Source organism: Uloborus diversus, chromosome 6 (genome assembly GCF_026930045.1).
Source record: "Uloborus diversus isolate 005 chromosome 6, Udiv.v.3.1, whole genome shotgun sequence".
Classification (NCBI taxonomy): Eukaryota; Metazoa; Arthropoda; class Arachnida; order Araneae; family Uloboridae; genus Uloborus; species Uloborus diversus.
Window position 1 is genome coordinate 152,706,255 of NC_072736.1, and position 27,670 is coordinate 152,733,924.

The 27,670-nt window shown below is 31.8% G+C and overlaps 1 protein-coding gene across 1 annotated transcript; it reads right to left on the reverse strand.

Annotated features, from left to right (window-relative positions):
* Positions 1-7,969: 7,969 nt before the first annotated feature.
* LOC129225035 (uncharacterized) lies at positions 7,970-9,358 on the reverse strand. Its single transcript, XM_054859580.1, has 2 exons — positions 8,608-9,358; positions 7,970-8,565 (listed from the first exon to the last, which is right to left on the reverse strand). Exons 1-2 carry the CDS (start codon positions 9,356-9,358, stop codon positions 7,970-7,972), a joined length of 1,347 nt encoding a protein of 448 aa, XP_054715555.1.
* Between the last annotated feature and the right edge of the window lie 18,312 nt (positions 9,359-27,670).

Genomic DNA, 27,670 nt, shown 5'->3' on the forward strand with positions numbered 1-27,670 from the left:
ATAGCACGGTATACATACCTTGATTTACATTATTTCCAAGTCTCGTATAACACGGTTTCGATATAACACGAAACACGGTTTCGATATAACACGATAAAACTTATATATAACCTGATTTTTCTCATGCACATACATAATTAGTATTAAAAATAAGTAAAAATGTTATTTTTAAAAAAAAATCGTGTAACCCGGTTTCAATAATACACGGAACGAATTAACCGTGTTATACGAGGGACACCTGTTAATCTTTTTTATTTTCAAAATCTGTAAAAATATTACTTCGCATTTGATAATTTTCTCCTCGTGATTTAATAAAACATGAGCCTATGTATTTTTTTTAAAGTATTTTTTCATAAGAGCATATTACAACGAGAGCACATTCATACGACTGAAATCAAACATTATACAGAAAAAGCACTTCATACAAAACTGATTCCCTGCTGTATTTTTAGGATGCTGCAAATGATCTGAAAAGAGGTTCTGCAATTCGAGATATTATTGTGCTCCATATACACTTAAAGTTCGGAGCTCGTTACTACAAGGATGTCCGATCAGGTTACCCGGATTTACACGTAATCAATAGTATTTATTTACAGAGAAGAAAACTGCTGGCGAAGAAGAAAAGGAGAAATAAAAGAAAATGGAGAGAGATGGAGGTTGTATTGAAGAACCGGATTTGTTCTTTTTTCCAGATTGCGCTTCGTTAAACCTTGTGTGTTTTATGGATGAGCGTTTCATTTTCTTTGTGAAAAGAGAATTAAAGGTCACTTCGTTTCCTGGAAGATAAAGTGAGACGTGAATAAAAAAAAAGTTACAGAAACTGAAAAGTTGAGATGATATTGCAAGCAATTTCTGATTTTAAAGGATAAAGTCCTGTAATAAAGCATTTTTAAGGAAGCGGGTTTCAGGTTATACTCAATTATTGTAATACTTTGTGATTATAAAAATACTGTAGACTTGGATAGACTGAAATTGTAGATTAATGTTTTCTAATGCAACTGATCTCTGCTAATAATAAAGCAGATAGATCGGATGTGTTGTCTGGATGTATGTCTGTCTGCTAAGCGCATAGCATAGACCGTTAGACCTATTTTCATAGAATTTGGTTTAACATTAGTATGAAGCAATTGAGTGTGCACCTTGAAGCATTTTTTTTTTTCGAAAATTCCATTTTGTTAATTTTCTACTCCAATATTCATGTTATTTTTACAAAAATTTGATAAAATGGACAAAGTAATAAAAGTAATGATAAAATGGAAATTTCATGGACTTTTTTTTAAATTTTAAGTCCTTTGAAAGTTCCTTTTTTTCTGCACAAGAAGAAATTTTTTCTAAGTTTCTTCGAGTATTAAGATAGTTATGAGAATTGTTTTTAGAAAACCGGAATCCAAGACTTACTACAAGGAGCCAAACGGTTCGAAATGGTTAAGTTCGAGAATAAAATCAAAAATCAAATATGACTGTTTTTGTAACCGAAACTAATGTTTTGTTCTTTTGCCATGGTTTTGTCTTTTAGCCTCTGCCTTTTTTTTCTGTTTCTCATTTATTTATTTATTTATTTTTACGTTTTTAAAAAAAATATTTCTCCTCCCCCCTCCCTGGTGATCCAAGCCCTTTTGTATAGTCAAAAATGAACAATCTGAAATATTTTCAGTATTAAATAAAAGTTGTCTGCTTTTATTTTCTCAGTTTTAATGGTTTAATTATGTTGAGTAAGTCATTGAAATTTAGTAGTCTTATAACAGCTTGGCGCAGTATAGCCCTCAAGGGCTCTTGCGCCATTAAAATCAAACAAACCAATCTTATAACAGTATTTGCAATATTCTTTCGAAAATGTTATCAGTGATTACGATATCAGTTTATTCGACAAAAACGCTTTTTAAAAATAAGCATTTACAAAAACCGAGTAAAAAAAAGAAGAACACGACGGAGATGATACATTAATAGGGTACTTCACGCCTTTAAATATAGTATATTGAACAAATTAAAAAAGTAATAACTAAAAAAATAAATAAAAATCAATAATAAGCATGTAACTTAATAAAAATAATGTAAAATAAATAAATAAGAAGAAAGAAATAAGAACAACTAAATAAATGAATAAAAATGAAAAAAAAATTACTTGACCGTCTTCAATAAATTAAAGTTTTCACAGAAAACATTGGCAGCCAGTTGATTACTTCCGTGTTTATAACAGTTATAACTTTGGAAATTTCTCAGCCCAACCTTTTTAGATTATCCGCTCTTACTAATTTCATTTAAAACGCACACTAAGAAATCAAAATATTATGAAAGTAATAGCATAATACACGAAGTAATCATCAAAACTTAAATGATCTATGCAGAAAAGAAATGTACGCATTTGTAACGTTAGGTCGAGTTTACGGTAACATAGTCGCAATGAGTATTCATAATTTTTGGCAAATGAGTTAGTCCAAAAGTATCATTATAACAGTTAATGATTTTAAATAAAACTGTAAAAGCACTGAAAGTTAAAATAAAACTAACATCTTTAACTCCACTTCTAATTTCTAATCTCATCAAGTGGACAATAGCCATAACCCAGCCTCAAAAATTCCATATATAAGCTTTCAAAGCTAAATTACCGAACTGCCTGCTTGTGAAAAATCAAAAATTTTCAAATAGGTACATAGCAAAATGATACTTTTCCTTCAAACGCTGATGCATTAAAAAAAAAAAGTTAATGTTTTAAAACTTGTATGTATAATAAACACGGACTCATTCATTTTTTTCTAATTTATTGCGCTGTTATATGTTTTCGAATGGTTAAATGATGGAAAGAAATTATTGGTAATAAATAACCTCTGTTAGAATAGCATTGCAGATAGGGCGCAATTTCCTATGGCAATGTTTCGGAGATGATATAATTTTTAACACCCTTAACATTTGGTATAAAATTTAAGTTTTTTATGAAAATAAATTGGACTGAATTTTAGGTAAGAAATAAACGTAAAACCAAGGTTTTGCGACTGTTTTTGTAGAAGTTATGATGAAAATCAAAGTTAACCCGTGACTCGTATACGCTAATCAGAAAGACAAACAATTAAAAGATATTTACTTGTTGAAAAGATAAAGTGAGAATAATTTATACAACCTAATTTGCCTTAAAAAACATTTAGTTTTTGGTTAAAAAAAAATGGGAATTTTGCATGTTTGATAAAAATAAGAAAAATGAAAGATTATTAGCAACTTATAAATCATCCTGCACAAACTTTCAGTTACTAAAGTACAAAGAAAACATGTAGTTTCATAATTATAAATTAAAAATAGGGTATCTCTGAAAATTATAGGTTATGACTAATTTAAATAAAATAAAAGTTTGCTCAGACATTCTAGTTTAAAAAAGAAAAAAAGAGAAAAAGTTACTGTACTTTCAAGTACGGGAAGTTTTTTTTTTCTTTTGATACATATGGTATCTGTCGATATGGTATTTGTGTGAATAAAATATTATCATTAATTCAAATAAAATAAAAGTTTACTTAGACATTCTAGTCTATATCTAAATGCCACATTTAAAAAATCACGCGTCAATTTCATCGGGAATCAATGTAAAATTGAAATTTTGAGTCATACTCCAAACTTTTTTCAACGAAAATAAAATGAATGCGACAAGAAATGTTGCAGGTTCTTTCTTTCCTATAGTTATTATTTTCTTTTCTCTAATCCGTTCTACACGTAAATTATACGAAACTTTCTCTCCCTGACGTGAGCCCATTTCTAATTTTCTGTGACATTGCTTGTTTCTTTCAGCCGAGTCTGGTGCTCACTTGTTTTTCTTGTGCTAAAGAATTCGACGAAAAAGTACCTGCAGTTTCTTTCTCTGTATTTCGCCACTGGATATAACTTGACATGGCATCAAGTTAATGAAGCGCATCGCGTGCAAATGAAGCAAATAATTTTACAACATATATCCGCGACTTTTCATTGGTGTATATTTTTTTCGTCTTTAATCTTAATATTACTTCTTGTAAAGAACTTGAAGAAAGAAAAGATAGCGTATCGCATTGATGTAAAAAATAGCTACTGGAAATGATGATTGCTTGGTATAAAAAAAGAAACAGATGCATTCATGTGAAATTTTCGATAATTAAGAATCTTTTAAACATTTCTTTGTGTGAAAAGAAAATAAATAGGTACCTTTGGGCAAAACAGTAAAAGAAAATATTAGAAAGTTAAATCGCAATAAAAATTATTTGGTTTTTTTCGGATACCTATACATCCTACAGCTCACTTTTTTTCTGAAAAAGCGGTTTCTTGAAACATAGAAACCCGTGTAAGCAGAAATTCGGGAATTTTGTGCAAAAGAACGTGTTGAATTTTACTTTATATGTCTTTGTCTTTCTTAAATTACGTATCGAATCAAGATCAAATTAAATGGTTTCCCACTAATTGAAAAAAAAAGTTAGACATAATTCATTTGAATCTAATACTGCTGTAAAAAAACTAACTAAATTATTAATTTGCTGCAACGAAGGTGGGTATAGGGGAAAGGAGGGGGCAGTAAAAGAGTTGAGAAAAATGTTCTTGAGGATTTGTTGGGATTTTTTAAAGTGAAAAGAAGCAAATTTATTTGAAATTTAGAGTTCATGAAGATAGATTAATGAGTTTTATGATAAACTAGTGGTACCCGCACGGCTTTGCCCGTAATAGAAAAATTAAAAGATCTTTTGGTTCGCCTGTATATTTACAAATAATATATAGTGAATTTTCTCGCCAATTGGCTTGTACCCATGTTGCGGTTCCACGTTATGATAATTTCGTATCTCGCCAATTGGCTTGTGCCCATGTTACGGTTCCACGTTATGATAATTTCGTAATTTACTCGTCCATCTTATGATAATTTTGTTCTTAAAATTAGAATAGAAAAAGAACCACATCGAATTTTCGAAAAATCGCTTCGAGGTGCACACTCCCATGCTACAAACTACCTTTGTGCCAAATTTCATGAAAATCGGCCGAACGGTCTAGGCGCTATGCGCGTCACAGAGATCCTGACAGACAGACAGAGATCCGGACAGAGAGAGATCCTGACAGACAGTGAGACATTCAGCTTTATTATTATTAAAGAATATTAGAGAAAAAAAATCCACCCAAGCCATTAAATTGAGGGGTTTTCATTCTTCCTAATGCTTAAATAATGAGCATTTCAATTGGTTTAGCTGTAGTTAGATTATGTTTCTATTTGAGAAATTATGCTTGCCTAAAAATAAGTTTTTATGTATACGTTAATTTTATATTAATTTATATAAATAACTAGCAAAAATACCCGGCGTTGCCTGGGTCAGTAATAATTATTAGAAAAAATCGTTACTTGCTTTTATTTTTTGTTTTAAGTGAAAGAATTTAAAACACATCTTTTTGACGTGATTAAAAATCGAGTTTCTTTCTTACCCATAAAACTAAAATAGCAATAAGTATAAAGAACAAAGTAATATTGATTTAGAAACGAAAGCACTATATTTAAGCATATACAAATTTAAAAAACATGAAATTAATCTTCTCATATTTAAAAAGATTAATCTGTTGATACTTTTTTTTTAACATGGAGTCTAAAACCTTCTCTGTATGGCTAATGAAGTACGAAGTGATTAAAAAAAAGTAGCTGCGCTCGTAATCCCCTTATACTTGCTTTAGTTATTTCGGGAAATTTCAATCATTGTGGCTCTTGGTGCGATTTTACCGAATTTGCGAAAGTCGTTTCGGGGTACCTTCGATGATGCTCCCCCATTCTTTCCTTACTTTGTAAAACGATATGATATTAATTTTCGTTACAGAGATATCGTCGCTAGATGCTGAGATATTTTTGGTCACCATAAAATGGCGCTAAACAGTTTCATCCGAAATGTTACCAAAATAAGTAATACAATTTGGTGATTGTTTGAAATTGTGCAAAAAGGAAAATTAATGGAAGTTTTTGTGCTGTTTATGGATTTGCCTAATTTAGTTGCTGGATTATTTAACACAGTAAAAAAGGTCTTTTGAAAATTCTTTGATTGGCGATATTTTGTTTACATGGTGAAAGCTGAGAAACATTATGACGTAGTCTTCGGCTTCAAAAACAGCAACGTTGAAAAAACTGCCAAATGCATCAGCTACGGAAATCTTTCTGCAAAAATTTTGGCGATCTGCTGGTTATTTGGATAATGAGTAAGTGTTCAATCATCATAAATAATAATAAAAACCATTAATTACATTAAAGTTCCGTTTAAATGGAAAGTCATCAGCCAAATCATGTATTATTTGCCAATCTTGTGCAAAAATTTTACTTCAAGATTTGACTTGAGAAAAGCCTTGAACAATCACGAAAAGCAAAGAAAGTCAACAATACAACAATTGTCGCTATCGACAGGGAGTTGAGATGATACACTAAATACTGTATTGAGTTGAGGAAAGCCTTCGAACATGGATCTAAAAAGCTCATAACTCGTTTTTTATTCTACTTAGAAATTTCGAACAGGTGCCATCTTCAGCAGAAAAATCAGAGCTTTCGAAGGACATATAATGTAAATATGTGCAAGTATTTTTTCATCCCAATATTAGAGAATTTATACAAAACTTGTGTTTTATTGCCCCCCTAAGGGGGTTTTGCCCCCCATAACGGGACGAAAACTACCCTATGTGTTATTCTGATGCATAAGCTATATTATTGTAAAGTTTCATCAAAATCCGTTCAGTAGTTTTTGCGTGAAAGAGTAACAAACATCCATACATCCATACAGACAAACTTTCGCATATATAATATTAGTAAGACTTATATTCATTTATTTTTTCGTTTTGAGCATTAAATTTGCAATTTCATCTAAGTGAAAATTATCATATTGCCCTATATACCTGCATAGCAGGCAGAGTAATACTTGTGATATAGTATTTTATTATTGATTTTTTTTATTACTAAAGATATTTTCTTTAACATGAATAAATAAATAAGTTAATTATAAATCAATAAATAGATTGAACAATAAAGAAATTAATGTGTGAATGAATTAGTTATTTATCTTTTTTTGTTTATCAAATGGCAGCCTGTGCCAAATGCCAGAAGGCTATGCATTAGTAAATAAATTAAGAAATGACAAAATAAAGGAACAGCAAAGGCATTGACAGATTATTAAGCAAAAAAATAAATAAATGAATAAATGTAAACGAATTGAGTAATAAATTAATATGTAAATAACTAATTAAGTGAATGAATAAGTAAATTAAGTACACATCTCTTTGGCCTGCATGAACTTAACAGTTTTTACTACACATATAAAATCGAAACATGTGTAAATAAGGAAAAAAATACTGCATTTGACATGAGTAGATCTCATTTAAAATTTGAAATGAGGAAAACTAGTTTTTCACTTTATAATACCAAAAAAATATTTTTTATTGCAGAACAAAAATATTTCAATATAAGTATCAAATTTTGAAAATGGCTTTTATAGGAGAGTCGGAGGAGGAATATTACAACATGTATCTCTTCAAATACAATCTTAGAATTTCTAATTTTTTGAATGGACTGACCACCTATAGATTCATGCTTGATATAAGAAGATGGTCTTGTTTGTGGTTAAAGCAATTTTCTTCGCATTTCTGTTTTGAAGGATTTCTTTCTCAAGTGGTACAAGTAGTACACTGAATGACATCAAGGAATATCAAAAAAAATTCACAGGTGCTTAAAAAGAATGCTTAAAAAAAGGACAAAGGACATTAAAGTTGAATCAATACCTTTGTGCTTAAAAGTAAAAAAAAAAGTTAAATTGCACAACTTGTACATTCATTACAAAATGCAATGTTTTTTGGGGTATCACCTTTTAACTCCGAAGCACGTGTCACGTGTAAGCAGTAATCTGCAATTTGTGCAGTTTAATTTTTTTTTAAATGCACTTTAAAAACTCCTCGTGTTCCACACAGTATGCCACGAGGCTTACAAAAGTAAGTATAAAAAACATAAAAAGTTGAAACTTTAAAAGTTTAGACTGTTAACAAAATCAGACAAGATGACAAAAGTCTCGGATCTTTTAACAAGATCCGAGAAAACAGGCGGCCAGCATAAGGAAAAATTTGCCAAACCTTTTCTGAAGACAGTCCTAGGGCCATCTTGTAAACTGCAGTGCAGAAGAACATGTTCAGCGCTCTGCTCGCCAACTCCACAGTCACAAAGCAAATTCGGCGAAATGCCAAATCTAAACAAGTAACTTTTAAAATTTCCATGGCCAGTGAGAAATTGAGACAGTTTAAAATTTGTAGAAAAATAGCTGCACTGCTGACGATGAAAAACAGTAGGGAAGAACCTCCTTGTCCACCGTGCGTTTGAGGAGGCAAGATACTCCGTGTTCCAGTCTGCAATAGTTTTCTCCTTTGCCAAAAACTTCCAGTGAGACCCAGGAATATCCATGTTTAAGTCAATACCGCGCCTTGTCGCTTGCTTAGCAAGTTGGTCTGTCCTTTCGCTGCCGAAATTTCCACTATGACCTCGAATATAGGTGAAATGAACATCAGCAACATTTTCAAGCGCACTATGAATAGAATGAACTTCCACCACAAGCCTTTCGGTGCTAGCTGGATTTCATAATAAAAAAAGGGAGGACAATGAATCAGTACATATGATAAATTTTACAGTTCCAGACGTATTATAGAAATTCTGAAGCCATTTTACTGCAAGATTTAAGCACAAAAGCTCTGCCTGAAAAACAGAGCACTCATCAGATATGCGATGTTGGACGGTTTCTTTCTTCATTCCATTTTCATATACAACAAAAGCCAGCCCAACTCTGCCTTCCAACTTGCTACCATCCGTAAAACAAGTTAAATTATAATGATCAAGAATGATACTGTCACAATTTACAACAGTAATGGGCTTTCTACTCGAAGGATGTGGTAAACTGGAGATGGGTAGCTTGCCATTCAAAAAATTGCATGGACGAGGTTTGGACATCATACCCCAGGCCTCAATGTCGTTTAGAATGACAAAATCGATAGGCGGAAGTCCAGAAATAACAAAAAGTGCATCGTAGCTAACTGTCCTGTATGCCCTAACAATTCGAATCAGAAATCTTCTTTGAACTCTTCTGAGGAGTTTACTATTTGTTTTCTTCCGCAAGGAGTTCCCCCAAGCTCTTGAACCATAGGAAATAAGTGGAACGATGCCCTTCTTGTAGATTAGTTTAAGAACGTCAGTCTTCACACCATAAACATTTTTGGAAATTCTCATAAAGCCGAGAAGAACTTTTTCACATTTGTTGGACACATACGAAATGTGTTGTCTCCATCGCAATTTATTATCCACGTTAATACCCATATACTTCATCTGTTGCACCTCTTCAATAGGTTCATTTCGAAGAGTCAAGTCCATCTTCTCGACTGACCTCGTTTTTTTGTGGATCATCATCACTTTAGACTTCGAAGGATTGAACACCAGTTTAAAAAGCCCCGACCAATCAAAAACGTAGTTAAGCAGTTTAATTTTGCTATTTCTTTTTAACTAATTACCTTGTTCGTGAGTTTTCGAAATACGTTTCCGAAAAGTGGAGGCTGAGTAATTTTAGTATAATGTGATGTCAGGCTGGTATAACCTGAACTTTGCTAAGTATGACAGCTCTCAGTTTTTTAATTTCATTTACAAAAAAGGAAGTATTGCATTCGCAAAAAATTTTCACTCAAAAATCGGTCTTAATTTCCATTGTGCTTGCCCCCGAATGAAGATTGAGTCTTTTTTCAACCCGACCACACGTGGATATATGCCTAAGAACGTATAAACACCCGAAGTATTCATTTTGACGATCCCCCAAATAATTACAACGAGTTTTCTCGTGACGTCCGTATGTACTTATGTATGTGCGTATGCATGTGTGTGTGTGTATGTATGTGCGTATGTATCTCAAATTAACTCAAAAACGGTATGTCCTAGAAAGTTGAAAATTTGGTACGTAGACTCCTAGAGGAGTCTGGTTGTGCACCTTCCCTTTTGGTTGCATTCGGATTTTCAAAAAGGGGTCTTTTACACCTTTTTGGAGTAATTGGAGTATTTTGGAGTTCCATTATTAATTTCAATGCAAACTCAAGTGGTGTTGTAATCTGGCAAATTGAATCATATTAAAACTGCCAATATTGGAAACATTTATCTGTATAAAACGTTTTATTCCCTTGGGTTCGCAACAAACTTGAAGTGGTAATATTTAAAGTGTTTATTTGCTTACTCCGAGGCAATTTATCATTAAATTGGAGTAAAAGGAAGTCATGTGATGCACACATCAGCTCGTTTTATTATTACCTCCTAGTATTCAAATTTACTGTCAGCGGTGATGTCATTATTGCATGAAACTAAACATCTGATACATTAATTTAAAATCTAGTTTTACAGAGAAAGTTGTAGACATAAAATTTCTAAAATGCCAGATGTTGCGATTCAGAAGAATCAATTCGATAAATATGTGAGCTGTGATGTTTTTAAGATAAAATGAATTAAAACAAACTGTTTAATCAGAAAATGGAGTGATAGTAAATCAAAGAGGATTTCCTTCGTCTTGCTTATGTATTTTTTGCCCATGAATATAATCTACTTCTCATTTTTCTATTTTGAAGTTGTTTTGAGGCCCATCAAATAAAATTCCGGGCAAATTTAGTAAATACATTTTAGAAATAAATGTGTTTAATTGTCATATTAAAAAAATACTAATTATGCTGTTTGTGATTCTCATTGATATATTATTAGATTTAATTTAAATTTATCTGTTTCTCTTGTTTGTGTAGGTCATTTTTTTTCATGACATTTTTATTGAGAGAAAACAAAACCAATGCTTGCAATACAATCAATATCAAATGTTATTAAACATTGATATAGTAAACAATCAAATACATTTTATTCAGTTAAGGAGAATTGGAAGATATTAAGAAACACAAGCACAATACATTCATCTTTCATAAATAAAAAATTTGAGATGTAGATACTAAAGTTTGTTCTACCAATTTTGTGCATTTTGTATATTGCATGAAAAATAATATTTATTTTAGTTTTTAACATTTAAAACCATAAATATTCTATTTAAGAAGATAAATTCAAACTTTTCTTTAAGACTGCAAAAAAAAAAAAAAAAAACTCGTATTTGAGCAACAGCAGTAAAGTTTCGAAAGCAAGCACGGCGATCCACGAGGGTTATTTCTAACACATCTCATCCACTCAATACTAACTGCAGATGAGAGCAATAAAAAGGAACATAAAATGAGCGTTAGAAGGAAAATTCCCCGGCGCCAGCATTGGATCTTCTCCTAACAGACGCAATTACTGGAGCTCCGTGGTCTAAATTTCAGGAGCAGCCATTGGCCTACTTCGCTCATTATCTGGCCGTTTTATCCGAGCCGGTCGTTAGCAACATCCAATTGCACTGATACAAGTTTGGGAATCGGGACAAAATGGACCACTTACCAGAAGCGGAATCGATAGCATATACTATTGCACTACTGAAACACGAGACTATTCGAAAAGTTCATCTGCAAAGAAAGAGGTACACGTGCTATGTCACATGAAAGAAAAAATCTCTTGCTTCAGTTTTGAAATGCAACACAATATACCTAAACATAGGTAATTTTCAGTGCATTTACTTCATTTTTTGTTAGAGAGTTTTTCTGTACAAATGTTCAAAAACTTCTATTTATTAATTAAATCAATGGTGCCTAATCTTTTTCTGTTTGAGGGTCGCACCTCTTAGAAAATCATTTGCGCGGACAAGAATACAAATAAAATTTCAAAATATTTCAATCTACTCTAAATAACGTGGTAAAATATGGAAAAGAAAAGAAAGTCAAAGCGAATGATTGTTGTCATCATTACTTGATGTTTATTTTGTTAAGCATACATTTTTCATTCACCGTTTATTGAATATCTAGCTCGACATTTTCGATTTGAAACATGGAACAAAACACCATGAAACTTTGAACCAGACACTGGGATCAGCTTTGCGGACCAGATGTGACCCGCGGACTGTAATTTGGGGATAGCTGAAATAAATATACCGACCACCATAATAATTTAAAAGTGTCTTGATCCACATTAATATGAAAGGTTTTACTTTTAATACGTATATGATAAAATCATTTTAAGTTAGCTTTATACAAATTCTGAAGTATTCGGCCAACAGTTTTTTCTTCATTGTTTTCAGATTTCACTTCAGTTTTTATTCTAGCTTAACAATCAAATATCAATGAAAACTTATAAAGACGGAAATAAAAGCTCAAAAAATATCTCTAAGAGAACCAACAGGGTGTTGGTTTAAGACAGCACTTGTTCCCTTAGTTTAATTCTCCGAGGTGCGCCATTGGAAGCAAAACTATTGTTTCATCTGGTGAGTCGAACGAAGACTTGGTGAGAAACTTTTCGTACCATAGAGATTCGCGTGATGATATCTTTTTAATTATTATCTTTTCTAAGTATATATATATCTTTTATTATTTATCGTATTTTTACCTAGCAATACAACAGAGACTTTAACAAGGATTTTTAAATTTATATTATAGATGCTTCTTTTCACAATATATTTTGCATTTTCAAAAATAAATAAATGAAATACAAAGTAGCATGTATTATTTTCACTTTTAAAAATTTATCGTAAAAATTATGAAAAATGGTTCCCGAATTAAAATTTTTCATGTGCATGCCCGAGGATGACTTGAAAGACTTATCTCGCAATTACGTATTTATTTACGCAATTTTTGTAAAGAAGCAATAATGATTTTCCCTGAAACAAGTGGGATGGTCGGTAGAGTGGGACCACTTTCAATTTTTGTTTTACTTCTCTAATTTAAATGGAAAAAAAATCAAATACAATCCAAAAGTACATTTTTTAATTTATACAAAATAAAACATATAAGGAAGTAGGTGGCGATAAAAGTAGAGTAAATATTTTACTATTTCACTTTTTCCCGCTATTTCACTTTGCTCCACATTCCTCTACAACATTTTAGGACCTGATTTGAATATGAATGAAAGTATCCAGACAGTGACATGTTTTCAAAAATCCATAGCACTTGTGCAGCTTTTTTAAGTTTTATTAAATTTTCTTGTTAGGGTGAAGTTTTGTTTTAAACATAAAAAAAATGGTTGGATTACCCTAACCTGGCAGCATTCCAAAAGCTGCGCAGATCACTGCATTACGCCACTGCCAAGTTAGCTTCTTCTCTATAGGTATATAATTCTTCACGTTTATCTTTGGAATTGAAGTTCTAAATAAAAATATCAACGAGATTTTTCTAGAAGCTATGTAAATGAAACGGATAGGTCGCACTAAGCTCTAAAACTTCGGTTGTACAATCTGCATTTAGATTTTTGCAAAGATTTGTTCTTCTTTTCAATTATATTACTAAAAATATATTAAATGGCGTTTTAATAAAGCTTTCCCATAAAAATCAAACCAACATACATATCAATACGTAAAACCTTATTTAAAAAGCTATTTCCAAAACTACTCCCCATATGTGACAGTTTATCTTTAAACATTTAAGTTACTGTCATCATCAGACTGAACTTTATGATTTTCGAAACCTTCTTCAATTTATTGTGCTGTCAATCTTATGTGTCAAATTTTGAAACTTGCAGGTACATTTAAAATATTTTTCGAATAGCAGTCCCGCTGGAAATCGAAAATGGAAAAAATTCAAGACACAAGTTGTTTTCCTACTTTAACATAAAGGTCAGCATTTGTTTTCAACTCAGAATTTGAGAAATGAGCTTATTTGGCTGACAATGTAGGAAGAGTTTTCAGTTTTTCAAGTCCTCTACATTGGAATCAAAAGAAATAAAATTACTAAATAAATAAAAACTGTGAAATGGAGTTCTTGTTCACAGCTTCTACGTGAATCAAAATGCATTTAACGCTAGTGTCAAAAAAGATTTAAATTTAAAATTAACTTAAATCCACAACTTAATCTTTTAAATAGAAATAAACAGATAAAAATACTATTCTCTTATCTCCTCTTTCGTATATGTTATTGAAATTGGTACGTGTGTGGGGAAGACCGGAACATGTTGGTAAGCTTTTTAAGATGGAAGTTTCTCAGATTGCAAAACAAAATTGCTTCCAAGCCCAAATGGAATTATTGCAGTCCTTGACTTAGGTCCATATTAACCTGTTTAAGAGAAAGTAATGCAGCGGGAACTGCATGCAATAAACACACTTTGCAACATTTCAAACCAGTCACATAAAATAAGGCGTCTTCAACGAGTCACAAATCACCGAACGTTGGCAGTAGCTGATTTTTTGAATAATATATGGTACAAAGAAATGTGAACTTTTGCCGTTATGCAATTGAATAGACATTGCTTAGTGTACCAAAGTGGATGAATCATATCATCCTGATCGTGTGCAAGGTGAGGTTAAAAGCAAATGCGATTCTGTAACCCTTTGGAGAGTATTTTTCATAGAATGTGTTGAGTCCACTTCCAGAGGCCACCAGTCGGGCTGACATTCTGGGATGATCAGATGTTTCTTTTCAGTCAGCTGCTAAAGGAGACTTTTTATGATTTCTATAATGTTTGTCCAGTGAGCTTATTTCTATTTAATCACAGAAGCGTATAAATACATTTATATATTCTTGTATTACTATATATTTCAGAAAATACTATAACTAGTAGTTATGCAGCTTACACTGAAATCTTATCAGAGTTAGATTAGTCAACAATATAAAGTTATTGTCTACCTGGTTGGTTATATTAGAATTAATCGTTAGAAGAGACAACAATATGTATCATTAATATTTTATGATTGGACTGCGATGATGACATTTTAAATAAAATATTATTTAATGAATCTTTTAGCATGTCCTAAGACATATTTATAGGTCGCAGTAAAAGTTAGTTACTCAAACGTCATTTTCAAATGTAAAGGTATATTTCAATTTTCTACCACTTTTCACGTTTGGAGACATTTCCAGAGCAATCCCTACTTCCAAAATGCATTTAAAATGGTTCAAAATATTTCTGAAAGCTATTTTTTCCTCGAAAGATAATTTAGTACTATCTCAAAGGAATTATTTACTTTTTACTCTATTCCTTTCTTTGCAACACATTGCAGTAGATTGGTATCCTTTCTTTAGGAAGGAAATTGGAGCTACTATCTTAAGAACACTTTGTCTACAAGACATAAAGAAACAAAGATAGGGTTTCGTCTAATGGCTCTCTTTGTCTAGACTGTATCCTCCTACACGTAACCAGCTTAGCTATTTTAATTGATTTGGTATTAGTAATGACACGTGTAACAATAGAAACAGTGTGATGTGTAGATTTAGTAAGTCCTTATAAAGCAAAAATAAATTGTCGTAAAGTGATATTAATTTTTCTTTAAATAGAATATTAATAAGGAATAACTTTACAGTGAGATCTAGTGTGTTTTGGTTTCTCTTTTATCCAGCAAACTGTACAAAATATTATTTGCTGGTTATATTTTCTAACGTATTTTAGTAGTTTCAAATAGCATTGTAAGCCGAAGAGTTATCAGTATTTTTTGAAATAGAAATATTAGTTGGGAAATTTAAAAAAAAATAATTTTAATTTTGTCATTTTGAATTCAAATTATATTTTTCGCAATCACGAGTGTCTGTGTGTATGTAGGCGTGTTGTGTGCCTGTGTGCACAAGCGTGTAGCGTGTGTGCGTGTGTATGTGTTTGTGTGTGTGGGGGGTATGTGTGTCTGTGTGTAGGGGGTATGTATATGTGTGTGTAGGCATATGTGTTTGTGTCTGTGTGCAGGCATGAATGTGTGGGTAGTTGTGTGAATGTGTGTATGTGTAGGTGTCAGTATGTATGCGTGTGTGTATGTGTTTGTGTGTGTGTATGTGTGTGTAGGTGTATGTGTGTGCATGTGTTTGTGTATGTGCGTGTGTGTATATAGTTGTGTATGTATGCGCGTGTGTGTAGGATATTGACGCAACCTGACAACGCCATCTATCGGCATATTTTTGAACTATGTTTTCCTTCACCAAAAAAATTCCCATTTCCTCACGATTGTTTTGGTGAAAATCAAATCCTGTTGATAAGTAGTTTTTAAATTAGAGCGTTTTAAAATCGTTACTTGAATTACAATAGCCCTGTTCTTTCATCTAAAGTTTATTATTTTGAAAGATAAAAATAGAAAATAATTTTATTCGACAGTGGATCCTACATCACTATATTAGGTAGTCCCAATTTTTTTTAATCAGCATCTTAGTAGCTTTTTGTTGACTAAAAAACTGTTAAAAAGTTTTTTTACTTCTATGTTTTACTTTTTGTTCAGAGCTTTTCAACCCTTTCAAACTACATATTCATTTTTAGCGTTTTCCTTTTAAGATGTGGTAATGGGAAAAATTCTTGCCAGAAATGCTTTTTTACATATTCCTTTTCTTCCTCTACGAAGTTTTCAAACCCTTATCATTTTCAGAGTTTTCTTTTTTTCCCCCGTTTTCATTTTTCCGTTCTTTTGCTCCTTTTTCTAAAGAAAACTTTGTGAACTTGGCTTAAAAACTTGGATCTTAGTTTGAAATATGCTTAAAAATGCCTAACATAGTCCTTAAATGTTATCCAAATTCGAAGTTAATGTAGTTTTAGGCAATTTTCGGAGAGTTTTTTTTTTTTTTTCTGTGTGTAAAACTATAAATGTGAGAGTTTGTTTCCTTTCAACGTTCTAAGTTTTAACAGAAACTAATGAGCAAAATCAGAGACAGTAAAGAAAAAAATTGTATTTTTCATCCAATATTTACTTTTTTAACGAGGGATACTTTTGAAGGACCTAAAGTAATGGTAAAACACATGTCTTACCATTGTTTTTTTTCTGTGATATATATTATACAGAATGAAATAGCACTGCCCAGTAGAATTCATATCACACAACTCTTCGATTGAAAATTATCACAAAACTTGCGCACTTCAGTTGTATTTAAAACTAGCTGTTGCATCCGGCTTCGTTCGGATTTTAAATTCAGCACGTCCGGCCAGGATCTAAATAGTATTTTTAAAGCAGTAAGCCAATAAAATCGGTTCCGTGTAACCTAAATGCAAGTCCATACTTCCTTTGTACAAACGAAACAGCTGAATAGAAGGTATTTCTTGATGACTGCATATCATAATTAAGTCATAGTCATTAATACACGTCAGAAACGGCTAAAATTGTACTTTAAGTCAGATTATTGTTAGGAACAAATGAATTTTGTACCATGCTCTTTGAAAGTAGTTCGTGTTCAACATGAGCTAAATATCTAATGTGTACCATAATACATGTAGGTATTGAAACTAAATACTTGCATGTCAATAAATCTTTAATTTGCACCAGCATCAGGCATGATATTTCTACGTTGACACCAGGATGTATTAATGAACATGTTCTGAAAATTTCAGAGCAGAGATCGCGTGACGCATTTCTCCCCTAAATAAATAAATTGAAATATGCTAAAATGCTAAAATTTCCATTTGCGTGAAGACAACATTCTCAGAATAGTGTAAACAGATACCTGATATCCAAGTTCAAATACAGTTTCTAGACAGCTCCTTCAGTCAACAACCATTCTTGATTTGTCAGAATATCTGGCTCTTAAACTCTTCAAGAGAAATCAACAGTTCCTAAATAACGTCGATGGGCCCGTTAAAGTTGCCAATCAGGTTAATGACAACAGCTTCTAAGATTTTCTATTTGAATGAAGAAAATAGTACTCATAACTTTACATTAAAGGAAGAAAAACATTCCCTAAAATCGCCATAAGAACAACGGTATTTTAGCCTTAAAATATCCCTTACAATAAAGGTAATGGTTTTTAAATAACGTCTTCCACCCTCTGAAAATCTCTGCCTGGAATCGTTCCGAAAGTTTTCATCGGCAAAAACTCATTAGAGTAAATAAAACACCCTTTAAAAAACCCAATACAGTAGACCCTCGTTTTACGTGGGTTTATTTTACGCGGATAAGTTTCGGTTTTACGCGGATGCGACAATGCAAACAGATAGAACTTTCCCCTCTTTCAAAATCCTAACTCCTAAAGATTGCCGATAATAAACTGCATTTTGGAGTGCTAATAATCGAGATTGGGCCACTGGAGACATTTTTTGCGATTAGTTCCAAAGCTCTTTCCAGAAGTAAAGTTATTAAACTCACGCAGTTCAGAACTCACTGGAAGAAGAGCCTTTAGGAGTGACAAAGGAGGCCAAAACCAACGAGGATACCGACAGCGGTGACACACAACCAAAAACGTTCACGTTGAAAATTTTGAGCCATTCCTAGACAGTAGAAAGGATCTTTCTGATTTGTTAGTAAAGGAAACATAAAAATCGATAGAAGTGCAGTTATCACTAGAATGAAGTATTTTTTTTTTAATCTACGGAACTAAACGCCTATTTTAACACTACTATTAGTTCTCAACTAACGCGGTTTCGATTTACGCGGCATTTCCGTGGAACGTAACTCCCGCATAAAACGAGGGTCTACTGCATTCCTTATTATTGGCATTAAAATAAGATCATGAGTCCCGAAAAACTGTAATCAGCATTATTAATCCTCAAAATCACAAAAAGGCATTGGACATTCCACTAAAATTTAAAACGATTCACCGAATGGCGTAGTAATGGTAACGTTAATCTCTTGGCAAGATTGCAGATAAATAATGGATTTGGTGATTTTTTTTATGTTGTAATAGAACTTTTATATTATTTGTTGGTTATTCAAATAATCATCTAGCGGAAAGTTATGTTAAAAATTCAATATGACTTTCAATAATTTTTTCACCTAATTTAGTCTTGAAGTTGAATTCCTACATTTTATTGTAAAAGAAAATGCTTCATACAGCATGCTGTCCATAAAAACTGATGATCCACAAACTACTCCGACAAATTATAACAACAAAATATAAAGTCTCAAGACATATGTTTTTACGAAATAAAACTTAGAAGCGTGATTTAAAAAACACGTAAAACTATTTGAAGTGTAAAGAAAGAAAATAAGAAGATAAAATAAAATAAGACGGTCAAGCAATGGTTTTTCTTAAAAACAAAACAAAAAAAAAAAGCCTTACATTGACATACACAGTGCTTTTGAATTTGTTTTTAGCCAAGTGTGATTGAAATTAGGCTGATTAAAATCAGTCAGCCTAATTAACTAAAGACTAAGCAAGTTTAAAATTTTAAAGCGAGAAGAGACAAATTTTCATTGTTATGGTTGCAAATCGTCTGCCTTATGTGTCAACTCAGTTTTTTTCAAGGCTTAACTTAATGTTAAAACTAATGTTAGACTTTATGTTAAAAAAAAACTTTTTTTCGTAAAAAAATTCCGTTTTCACCAAAAAAAAAACACTGAATTAAATGAACTTAGAATGCAAAACGACAATTAAATCCAAAATTTAATGCAAATCGTTAGAGCCGTTTCCGAAATAAGAAATATATATATTTATTCACAAGAATTGCTCGTTTAAAGATATAACATAAAGCGTTTTTTTTTTTTTTTTGCTTGTCAGATGTAGCCAAGAATAATGTTACTGAAACAAAAATCCAATGTTCAATTTTTGATCAAAACAAAATTTTTATATAAACTAAGTATCCTGAATTCCAATATACACATTTTCATGTTTGCCTAAAGCTAGACTTGAATTAAGTTGATAACTTTAACGACAGTTTACTGGGAATTGATATTATTTAGCTTTTTTCAGGAAAAACATAAAAAGCAGATTTCAACAGCCAAATATTAAGCACATATTTTGTATTGCATATTCTGAGGGGCTGTTTATTGATATATTAATTGTTATCTCCTGTTATCTCCTCTGTGAGTGGCCATGTAGGCGCGTTTATTTGATTTAAAGACATTAAAAATATATTAAACTACACAAATCAAGGAATAAATATTTTACTAGCTACGTCGCCCGGCTTTGCACGGTCCACCTCGAAAATAAAAGTTATGTCAAGTGACGAGTGTTTAACAATCAGGCTTAATCAAAAAAAAAAAGAAAGGTAAAATTTTGCGGCAGATTTCGGAAAAATAACCAAAAAGTAAACATTTAAAATCCCCCGATTACAGGGGAAACCTTTAAAACAAAACCCATTTTATTTGCTCATATTCGAGACAAAAAATTGCAACAGATCTTTCGTCTCAATGACTTTCTTCACCCGCTATAAATTTTAATAAAAGCATTGTTACGGAAAGTTGAGATTAGGCACTGAATAATAATTTGAATGGGGGAAAGCCTTCGAAAAATAGGTATTTTATGTCGTAATCTAAGTGTCATAATTAATAGTTTTTTTATTGATATCTCCGCTATTTATTATCGGAGGATTATGTTAAATGGCCAAACATAAAGACGGGAAGATTACGATTCCATCGATACTTGGTTCGATGGTCAGTTCACTGTCGTTCGGGAGAAATTTGGACATAGATACATATGTACATACATAGGTACATACATAGATACATACGTCCAGTTTTTAGTTATATAAGATTCTGTAACGTACTATTCGAACAGTAAAATGAAATTAATTAAGGAAAAACAACTAACAGCTCCATCGGGTTCAAAATTTTAAACAGGAAAAAAAAAAAAAAAAAGAGAATGCGTTATACTCTTTAATCCCATGGAATATATTTGCATCCTTCCTTGCGTATTTATACAAAAGTTCTTTTTCTGTAAGACTGCGTGGTTTATCTACTTGAAAAGAAAATACCTTTTTCGATATTACGCTAAAGTTATGACAGTTTTCTCACAGAACTTGATGGATTGACAAAGATGGTACTGAAATAAAAAGCGGAAGCTACTTTTTTTCTCCCATGATTTGATAGTTGCGTTTCCTCTGAAAATTTTGATATGAAAAAGTCTTGTCACTTTGATTTTGAGAGGCGATTTCACACTTTGTTTTTCGATTTCAAAAGTCTTGTGTGTAAAAGGATGTCAGTGTTGCTCTTGAATTTAGTGTATTTTATTTATCTTTATTTCTAAAAAAAAAAAAAAATAGAAATTCGCCTCAAGAATTTAGTCAAGTAAATTTACGTGATTTTTATTTCGAATGAAAATTAGCATAGTGGTAAATAAGAAAACATGCTTTTGGAATTCCCAAACATTACATGTAGTTGCTTTTATTTTAAGAACAAAACGTCAAAAATTGTCCTGATAAATAAAAATTAAAATAGTATGCAAATTTTCCTTCCCTGTCATACCCAATTTCTTCTTCAGAAAGTTATTTTATTTATCTTCAATTCTTGTTTATTCAATTCCTCCAAAATGACTGAATATACCCGCCTTGCATTCAATCTTCGATTTGAACCGAACCATTGCTTCAGTCACATGTCTGGTCAATGCTAATTCTATATTAACTACTAGTTTGTTTGGCACTCTTGGCTTCCTTAAGAGGTTTTTCCCCTTCCAGCTCAGTCACTTCCTGTGCCGACCTGATGAGTGCTAATAAGCACAAAACTGCAGTCCTCGGATGGAATGATTGAGCTGGCGGTGTGTTTCATGCATTTCTGCCTTAGCCCTGGCTATTGGGCGGTAACTTACTGAATATACTTTGTACTTGTTTTCCAAGTAATAGCTACCCAGCTAAAAATAATCTTCAGAAAATCTGCAGAAATTTTTTTTTTGAAGTAATTTTTCAAGATTTCTGAAGATTTTTGGAAGACAAGCAAAATCTGCATTTTGTCTTCAAAATAATCTGCAGAAAATCCACACAAAAAAGTTTTCTTTTTAGTTTTCTCTTAATATTCTGCAGATTTTTTGAAGATAAAAAAATCAGCAAATTGTCTTCAATTAGATCTACAGAAAATCTACACAAAAAATTTTCTTACAGTTTTCTCTAAATAGTTCGCACGTTTGTAGATATTTTATGGTCATCAAAAAGGAATCTGTATTTCAATTTAAATTATTTTTCAAAGTTTTATTACAGCATAAAAGTTTTTCACACTTTAATTTTTTTTATATTTTTTTTCAGTTTTTAGAAAATTAAACAAATTTCTTTGTTTTTCTAATTAAAATCAGTAATAAATAACTTAAACTTTTCCCCCAAGAACTTTGATTTATATTTTGATAGCTTAAATTGAAATTTAAAAGCATTTCAACACGTCTGAAACATTTACCAAATAAAAAATGTCTGTTTATTGTATTATATAAATAATATGACATGAAAATCAATTTTAATTTTAAGTGCATGATTCAAATCAAATAAAAGTGAAATTACAATACATTTTTTTTTTAAACAAAACGATATTGAATAACGCAAGTTATTACATGGTTTGAAAGGGCTTTAAAAAATGTCAATTTCAAGAAGGATACGGATTAGAACAGAGTCAAATTTATCTCACTTGGAGAAAAATCAGGAAATTGAAATTAAATAAGAACAAATATGACTTGAAATAGTGTTCTCGAACGGCATTCCGCTGTTCGAATACAAACGCACCGAAAGCCAATCCTCTTAGCGTCCGCGAAGGCCGCGGTCCGTGCCGCACTATGCGGGTGTCACAGGCTATGAGAGTAGATGACCGCTCGGCCAGTTGACGCGAATTTTTTTGCTCCGTCACGGAAACAAATAATTAGGGCAATTTCAAGTTTCATCATTGGAAACCCATGAAAAAATATTGGATTCATGCCCCGGTTCACAAAAAGGTAACACATTTTAAAATTCAACAGTTATTATTTGATAAAATTAACTTTTATTTAATAAGTGTGTAATAGATTAGGGTTAGTTTGAAATTGTTATGCCTAATCGGAGGTTTTTAATTTTTGAAATTTTAACTTTTTCACCGATTGATTAAAAATTTTGAGCGAACAATTACGTTGTTAATATCTGTTAATAAAAAAAAATGTGTTACGATGTCTCAATAATAACCAGCCTAATTAACTTAATTACTTTCCACCATGTGGTCAATTTGGGGGAATTTTGCGAAATTTTTATTTCTTACAAATAGTTCTATTTATTATTTCGTCTTGAAACTTTACACTAATTTTACAATCATAGCGATGTATTTTTGTGACAAATTTGGTTTGATTATTTCAATTTGCATAAGTTCCAAATTAATCAAAATTTAAATTTTCAGTTCGGAGGAGTAGTTCAAGTTTTAATTATATGTTTTGTCAAACGAACATGAAACACCACTCTGTAGTGAATTTACTGATTTTTATTAAAGAAATGTCGAAACTTAAAACTAAAAATGTTTTCGGATTTTTATTGCATTAATTTCATTTGTTATTAGTTGTTATCTACTATTTTTAGTTTGCTGGGTACATTTTTTGCAGTTTATCTACAGATTTTCTGCAGAATATTTAAGTATATTTGAAACATGCTTTCTTCACAAAATCTGCAGAAAAAATCTGCAAAAAATTTGAGCATATTTGGAACACGCTTTCTGCAAAAAATATACAGATAAAAACTGCAGATTTTCTTGAAAAAGCATGTTTCAAATATGCTTAAATTTTCTGCAGACTTTTTAAAAAGATTTTCTGCAGATTTTTTTTAGCTGGGTAATAAACTGAAATTACTGCATATCGCCGCCTTACAGCAACAGTAAGACTTAATCCCAGAAATAACACTACTGTTGCTCTCAGGCGACGATATATAAAATTTAAATCTACTAGAGCAACAGTGTGAAATTTTACGGAAGACATATACAAGCATTTGAAACTAGTTAAAGTTATCATCTTAATCATTTCTGTACCATGTGGTTTTAGTACAAGTTTACATCAACAGCTACAATAACTTTTTAAACACATGTAGCATGTGTTTATTTTTGGTTGTAAAACTAATAGGATACATGAATCTGTGTAATAATGACTGTATTTATAACAGTGTCACAAAACAGGGACATGAAAGAGATCGTAAGCATACCTACGTATGGCGTTTAACTTTAAACTAATTGCGGAAAGGATAATTGATCGAAAAGAGTTCAGTTTCAAAAAAAAAGGAAAAAAAGTAATTATTTTTAAAAGAATAATTAACTTGAATTTTGACATCTTGAATTCAAATAATGTTTTTCGCAATCCCGTGTGCGTGTGTATGTAGGCGTGTGTGTTTGTGTCTGTGTGCAGGCATGAGTGTGTGGGTATGTGTGTGTAGGTGTGTGTGTATACGCATGTGTGTGTGTGTGTAGGATATGGACGCAACCTGGAGACGGTTTTCGCTGGAGGAGCAGCATCGTGATGACGGTCGACGTTGGTGCTGCAGAGGGAGGCGGGGGGAAAATAATATCAAAGGACGCCAAAACAGTCAAATGAGAACAATAAGCAATGTGATTGCTCAAAAAAAAAAGTATAATGGCAGGTGTGCCCACAGGGGGGATTTTTCTTAAAAACTTTATTCATGTAATTTTATTTATTGATTTATTTTTAACTAAAATTTTATTTTATTCGGTTTATATTTTATTTCATTTATTTATTTAGTTTGAGTGTCTGTGTGTGTGTAATTCATTGGTGTAGCACAGAACTTTTCAAATAAAATAATAATGACAATAATAATTAAAAATAAAAAAATAAAAAAGTAAATTAAATAAAAATAATAAAAAAAGAAAGTAAATTAAAAAAAAATAACCTAAATTTAAAAATAAATAAATAAATAAAATAAATTTAAAAAAATAAAAATGTAAAAAAAGGAAAGAGGGTTAATTTGGGGGGGGATTTGCGCCATTGAACTTGGGGGGGATGGGCACCCCTGTATAAGGGTTGCGGAAGTTTAATGTATTTTGGAAATATATCGGTGGATGGTGACAGTCAATGGAGAGTGCTACTCAGTTTGAAAAGTAGTGAACATGTCATTTCTAAATTTTTGGAAGGTTGGCAAATTATTTTTTAGTCGACAAAAATGGCTGGAGTGAAAATAGTGATCCCTAGTTTACCTAAATCCCTTTCAGAACAGATCTTACATCCAAGGTACAGTTCAGATTTGTCACCTTTCTTCCCCCTCATTTTTTGGTCATTTAAAGAGAACATTACATAGGTTAACTTTAGTTTTCTAACAATGTAATGAAGGAAATTTTGATGGACTTCATCAAGATCCAACCATTCTCCTTTTTCAGCATTGGTTGTAACCTTTTGATAAAGCAACAAAACTTATGTTGCAACATTACAACAGTAAAATTTAATTGTTGAACAATAAGATGAAGAAAACTGCTGGACTTCCTCAAAAATCAACCACGATCTTTCTACAGCAATGATTGTAGTGTGCTGATGAAACCTATGTTACAACATTATATGAGTAACATTTAATTGTCAAACCATGAAAGAAAGGAAACTGTGCATGACTTTCTCAAGATCCAACCACGAACGTTCTACAACAATGGCTAAAGCCTACAGATGAAGCGCTGTAGCCTATACTGCAACTGCCATCGCTTGTAGGCAACACATATAAAAAGACCTGAAGCAATAGTTCTCAAAATATAAGCTCGAAAAAAAAATGCTTCACATGGTTTTATTTCGAAATTCAGTCCAAAAAAAAATCACAGTCCACCTCCTTCAGAGGAACAAAATTTAGAACAGAGCGAGTGGAAGAAAAGCAAAAAGAACAAGGCAGAAAAGGCAAATGTAAAAGTTAAATACGATATTTATTAAAATGAGAATTATTATAAGTGAAAAGGAGGCTTACCATTAGACACTCATGGTGGCCCTGGCATCCCAATACAGTTTTCTGATGTTCCTATTGCTCTGAAAGATTCTATAAGGTTCATAGAAAGGGTTTAGGGTCAAATCTTCGCCGGCCAAAACTTCGCGGTCAAAACTTCGCCGATCAATTACTTTGCATGGTCAAAACTTCGCCGACCAATTACTTCGCGTGGACAAAACTTCACGTGGAAAAAACTTCGCGCGGTCAAAACAAAACTTTGCGTGGACAAAACTTCGCGCGGTCAAAACTAAACTTCGCGTGGACAAAACTTCGCCGATTCATAACTTCGTGTGTCTAAAACTTCGCCTGTCCGGAACTTCACGCATTCATAACAATGAACTTCCATAAACATAGTAAAAATGTGTGTGTGTGTTTTTTTTTTTGATTGGGGGAGGGGGTAATCTTCAATGATTTCCAGGAACGCACTGACACACACTGTATAAAAAACTAATTTTCATAATGAATTACTTGATTTCAAAAAAAAAAATTATGTAAATCCTAAATGAATTAAAGTGTAGCAAGTTAATGAAGTAATACATTGACATAAATTTGAAGATTAAATTAAGATTAATTAATCACTTTTCCAAAAGCGACTAATTTGTTTTATAAAAACAATTCAATGTTCCATAGCTAACTAAATAACTGAAAAAATTTTTATGATGAAAAATGTTTTATTTCATTTTAAATATTTTCATGATTTATTCCTAATACTATTTTAAAACTAGTTTTTCAAATTTTTTGAGTAAAATTCAGAAGCGACCCCCCCCCCCCCCCCACACCTAACTTTCCTTCCGCGGTGTTACTCATAATTAGCTCGCTTCTCCCTTCGAGCGAGAAATTGAATAATCGAATTTTTTTTTTCGAAATTTAAAATCCTAATTATGCGGAGAAGATGTTCTATGATATATGGATTCATGAAAAAATAAAATAAGAAACAAAATTTTAAGTCAAGAACCGCCACAAGAGAAATGAATTTTAGAAATTTGAGGTTTTTTAGCAAAAAGAATCTTAAATAAATTTTAACATAGAGTATATAGGGATTAAGTTGGGACTTTTACCACTAGTCGTTTTAATGGAATGGTCTTTATAATGTGTGGTCGTTATAACGAGCGTCGACTGTTTATGCAATTTAAAGATTTTTTTCACATTAAAACTAAAATAATTTAATTTTAAGAAGTTTTATTTCAGATGCGAAAAGTAATACACACACGAAATTTTGTTTGACCAAAGTTTTGTACGCACGAAATTATGACTGCGCGAAGTTTTGTCCCGGCGAAGTTTTGGCCACGCGAAGTTTTGACCGCTTGAAGTTTTGTTAACGCGAAGTTTTAGCAGCTCGAAGTTTTGGCCACACGAAGTTTCGGCCGCGAAGTTTTGACCCATTACCCATAGAAAGACAAGAGATATTTCGGGTTGCCAGACCTGCAAAATGGGCATTCGTTGGGGGAGAATAAACCTGTTTTGTACAAATGATCTGCAGAAATCTGTAACTTGAGATAGGCCACGGCTTCTTTTCGGTCTGTTTGACTATGAAAATTCTATAAACCTTAGATACATACCCAGATTTATTCCTGAGTGAATTAGTGCTAAGAAAATTCACCACGCCGAACATCCAAAATGCAAAAGTAAAAAGCCATATAGCTTTGATCAAAATAATAAAATGATATTCAAAAGTAGTGATGATCTTGTTCTAAAAGCTCTTTATATTACGTTTTCTATTTACAATTCTGAGAAAAAAATCACAATATCTGCAATTTTCTTTTCTTTATCAAAAGCAAAACAGAGAAGGTCAAAAAAGAATATTTTGGGGAAAAAAGGAAAAAATAAATAAAAATAAATGAATGCCCTTAATCTGGGGGGTTTGAGTTTATCGTGTTCCGGTTAAAAGCACAATTTCGTTTACATGAATAAACTTTTATGGGAAACTAATAAAAAATACTAACCACAAGTCAGCAAAGATAAAAGATTAACAAATGTATAAAAGAAAAAGAAAAATAAACTCTTATCAAAATATACTAGGCAAAACGACACAGCAGCCGTTTTGCTTTGTGAAAATTGAGTCTTATTTCTTATTTTTGTTTTTATAAAAAGCAT